Genomic DNA, 3,629 nt, shown 5'->3' on the forward strand with positions numbered 1-3,629 from the left:
TGTAAGCAATGCAGCAGACAAGGGAGAGTAATGTGGTTTTAAGAATCAAAAGGAGGAAGTTAAATTGTCTTTATTTTCAGAAAGTATAATTGCTTACATAGAAAATTCAAGAGACTCAAAAAGCTATTAGAACTATTAAGAAATTGCAACAAGTTTAGTGGATAAAAATAAAATTTAAAAATCCACAATATTCTAATACATCAGCAACAGCCAATTAGAATATGTAATTTTAAGAATGCAATTCATGGGACTTCCCTGGAGGTCCAGTGGTTAAGACTTCACCTTCCAATGCAGGGGGTGTGGGTTCGATCCCTGGCGGGGGAGCTAAGATCCCACATGCCTCGTGGCCAATTAACCAAAACATAAAACAGAAGCAGTATTATAATAAGTAAAGACTTTTAAAAAATGGTCCACATCAAAAAAAAAATCTTTAAAAAAAAAAAAGGAATGCAGCGTGCGGGTGCCCGCTGAGCCCTGCCGGGTGCTGGATCCCAGAGTGCCCGGGACGGGGCCCGAGGAGCGGGCACCGGGCCGAGGAAGCAAGTGGTAAGCAGCGCAGACAGCGGGCGCTGCCTGAGGCGACAAGGACCGCGAGCGAGACGGTAAAGAACAGGTCCAAGAAGAGCTCGAAGAAAAAAAATCCCAGCAGCAGCAGCAAGTTGCCTCCAGTTTGTTATGAAGTAATTACCTTGAAGACTAAAAAGAAGAAGATGGCTGCTGATATATTCCGCCGAAGAAAACCAGCCAACTCCAGCAGCACTACTGTCCATCAGTACCACCAGCAGAATCTCAGTAACAACAACCTTCTTCCAGCCCCGAATTGGCAGGTTCCTTATCCCACCATTAGAGAGAGAAATGCCGTGATGTTCCGTAATGATTTGATGGCAGATGTACATTTTGTGGTTGGGCCACCAGGTGGGACTCAGCGGTTGCCAGGACACAAATATGTTTTAGCTGTTGGGAGCTCTGTGTTCCATGCAATGTTTTACGGAGAACTTGCCGAAGACAAAGCTGAGATCTGTATACCAGATGTCGACCCTGCTGCTTTTCTCGCTATGCTGAAATACATCTACTGTGATGAAATGGACTTGGCTGCTGTCACGGTCTTGGCCACTCTTTATGCTGCCAAAAAGTACATCGTCCCTCACCTCGCCCGGCCCTGCGTCAATCTCCTGGAGACCTGCCTGAGCGCCAAGAACGCCTGTGTCCTCCTGTCCCAGAGCTGCCCGTTTGAGGAGCCGGGCCTGACCCAGCGGTGCTGGGAGGTGATTGACGCCCAGGCCGAGCTCGCTCTCAAGTCTGAGGGGTTCTGTGATATTGACTTCCAGACACTAGAAAGTATCCTCCGCAGGGAAACTGAATGCCAAAGAAATTGTGGTTTTCGAGGCAGCTCTCAGCTGGGCTGAAGTGGAATGCCAGCGACAAGATCTGGCTTTGAGCGCTGAAAACAAGCGCAGAGTCCTTGGGAAGGCGCTTTACTTGACCTGCATCCCGACCATGGCCCTGGACGATTTTGCAAACAGTGCTGCGCAGTCCGGAGTCTTAACTCTGAACGAGACCAACGACATCTTCCTCTGGTACACCGCGGCCAAGAAGCCCAAGCTGCAAAGCCCGCAAGGGCCTCGTCCTCCAGCGCTGCCACCGTTTCCAGTTGTGCGCCTACGGGAGCAAACCAGTGGCGCTACCGGGGCCGCTGCGACAGCATCCAGTTCGCCGTCGACAAGAGGGTGTTCATCGCGGGCTTCGGGCTGCACGGCTCCAGCTACGGCTCGGCCGAGTACAGCGCCAAGATCGAACTCAAGCGGCAGGGCGTCGCCCTGGGGCAGAACTTGAGCAAGTGCTTCTCAGACGGCTCCAGCAACACCTTCCCCGTGTGGTTTGAGTACCCGGTGCAGACTAAGCAGGACACCTTCTACACGGCCTGCGTGATCCCGGATGGTAATGAGCTCAGCTACTTTGGACAGGAAGGCATGACAGAAGTTCAGTGTGGCAAAATCACCGTCGGCACCGGAGTGCGGGGGGGGGGGGGGGGTGGGGGGGCGGGGAGCAGGACCCCGAATTTATATTCTACGCTTGAGCACGCTTCCCGGAGCAGTGCGGGCCCTGAGGTGCACACCACGCTCCTACTTGCTTGATGCTAAGCTCAGCTGCAGATACGCGATCAGCTCAGGTAATTTGTAACGAATGGAGCTGTAGGCAGGTTCTAATTTCTTTCAACCTTTTAATTATGCACAGGCAAAAATGCAGCGTTCAGCTTTTAACTCTATGCCTAAAAGAGCCAAGTTCTCATCAAGGCTTGTGGTCCTTAGAGTTGCATTTATACATCTGGGGAGATTTTGCGTTCTTTTCCAACTGCCCCGCTGACCTCCCAGTTTTGTCCCTCTTAGGAAAATTTTTGGATCACTTCAAATTCTCTTTCGGGCTTTATTTTAAGTAGGAATAAATAGTCTAAAATAACAATAGCAAGAATTATTTTTAAACAGAACCCCTCCCTCCCCCCAAAACGATAAACCTCATTGTACAATTTTGAAAGACGTTTTGCTTGATAATAAGTAATAATTTAGAAAGTAGACAGTAGTCATGTTTACCTTCTTATTTTATTTCCTTTTAAATATTTTACTTTTGGGCATTGCTTTTTCTTAAATCCTAAATTCATAAGATGGTTAAATTTTAAATTGGAAAGTGTCAATATAAAGTAAGTAAGAAATTGCAAGCTTTAGGTCATGACTTTTTGCTACAAACAGATTTATATTCTTTTAGTTTAGAAGACAAAATATTGCAGTACAGAGGCTTCTTTTAGAAGTAACTAAATTATAAAATTTTATTGTCATCAGAAAAAAGTTGCAGGCCTATTAATTTAAACTAAAATGGTTTTAAAAGGAAGCCTAAAAAAGCCCCATATGACAAATAGTTTAATTGATGGCATATTATAATACAGAGTTCAAAAAGTCAGACTCTTTTCCCCCTGTTTAGCTTCTGATCCCTGCCATTTGCAGGTTTTCAAAAGTTGTACTGTATAGAATTCCTATTCCCTTTTTCCCACAAAAAGAGGACCAAACGATTCTTTAGATGAATGGAAAAACAATTAGTTTTGTAGCACCACATGCTAATGTAATAAGATACTTTTATTCATTGATTTTTTCCCCCTGAAATATACTTCACCGGATCTACTTTGACCACATTGTATCTTCTTAGTTAATTATAATTCTGTCCTGTTCCTGGACTGCTAGAATCTGGCCTCTGGCCATCTTAAAGTGCCAATATATGCCTGCAGGGTTTTTAGAAAATGGTCTAGAACGATACTCTTGATGATACCTAATATTCACTGCCTCAGCATCACATCCAGCTCTCTTATTTGTCCACGGATAATGTACACAAAGGAGGGAAAAGCTCATCAAAACATTCTCCTTCAGCGAAGGCTTGTGCTGGCTTAGTATCCGTGACCCTGGTGGTGTCCACTGTGTTCACTCCCAGTTGAAGTATCCATGTGTTTCTGGGCCGCTTTTCCGCCCAGCGTGATCCTGAGATGGCTTCCCAGCCACCCAGAGTGTGGTCGCTGGCCACCTCCTTCTCCTGCTCTGTGAGCCTAAAGCTGGCTCTGGAGCAGGGGTTAGTCCTGGGGTGGGTGT

The 3,629-nt window shown here is 46.4% G+C and overlaps 1 protein-coding gene across 1 annotated transcript; it reads left to right on the forward strand.

Moving 5' to 3' along the window:
- Positions 1-695: 695 nt before the first annotated feature.
- Positions 696-2,135, forward strand: LOC116747065 (BTB/POZ domain-containing protein 3-like). The gene is given in 4 exon segments (XM_032618893.1): positions 696-1,357; positions 1,359-1,604; positions 1,606-1,669; positions 1,671-2,135. Coding segments are annotated over 4 exon segments (1,422 nt in total). The 5' UTR covers positions 696-710.
- Positions 2,136-3,629: the final 1,494 nt, after the last annotated feature.

This window comes from Phocoena sinus, chromosome X (assembly GCF_008692025.1).
Source record: "Phocoena sinus isolate mPhoSin1 chromosome X, mPhoSin1.pri, whole genome shotgun sequence".
NCBI classification, from domain to species: Eukaryota; Metazoa; Chordata; class Mammalia; order Artiodactyla; family Phocoenidae; genus Phocoena; species Phocoena sinus.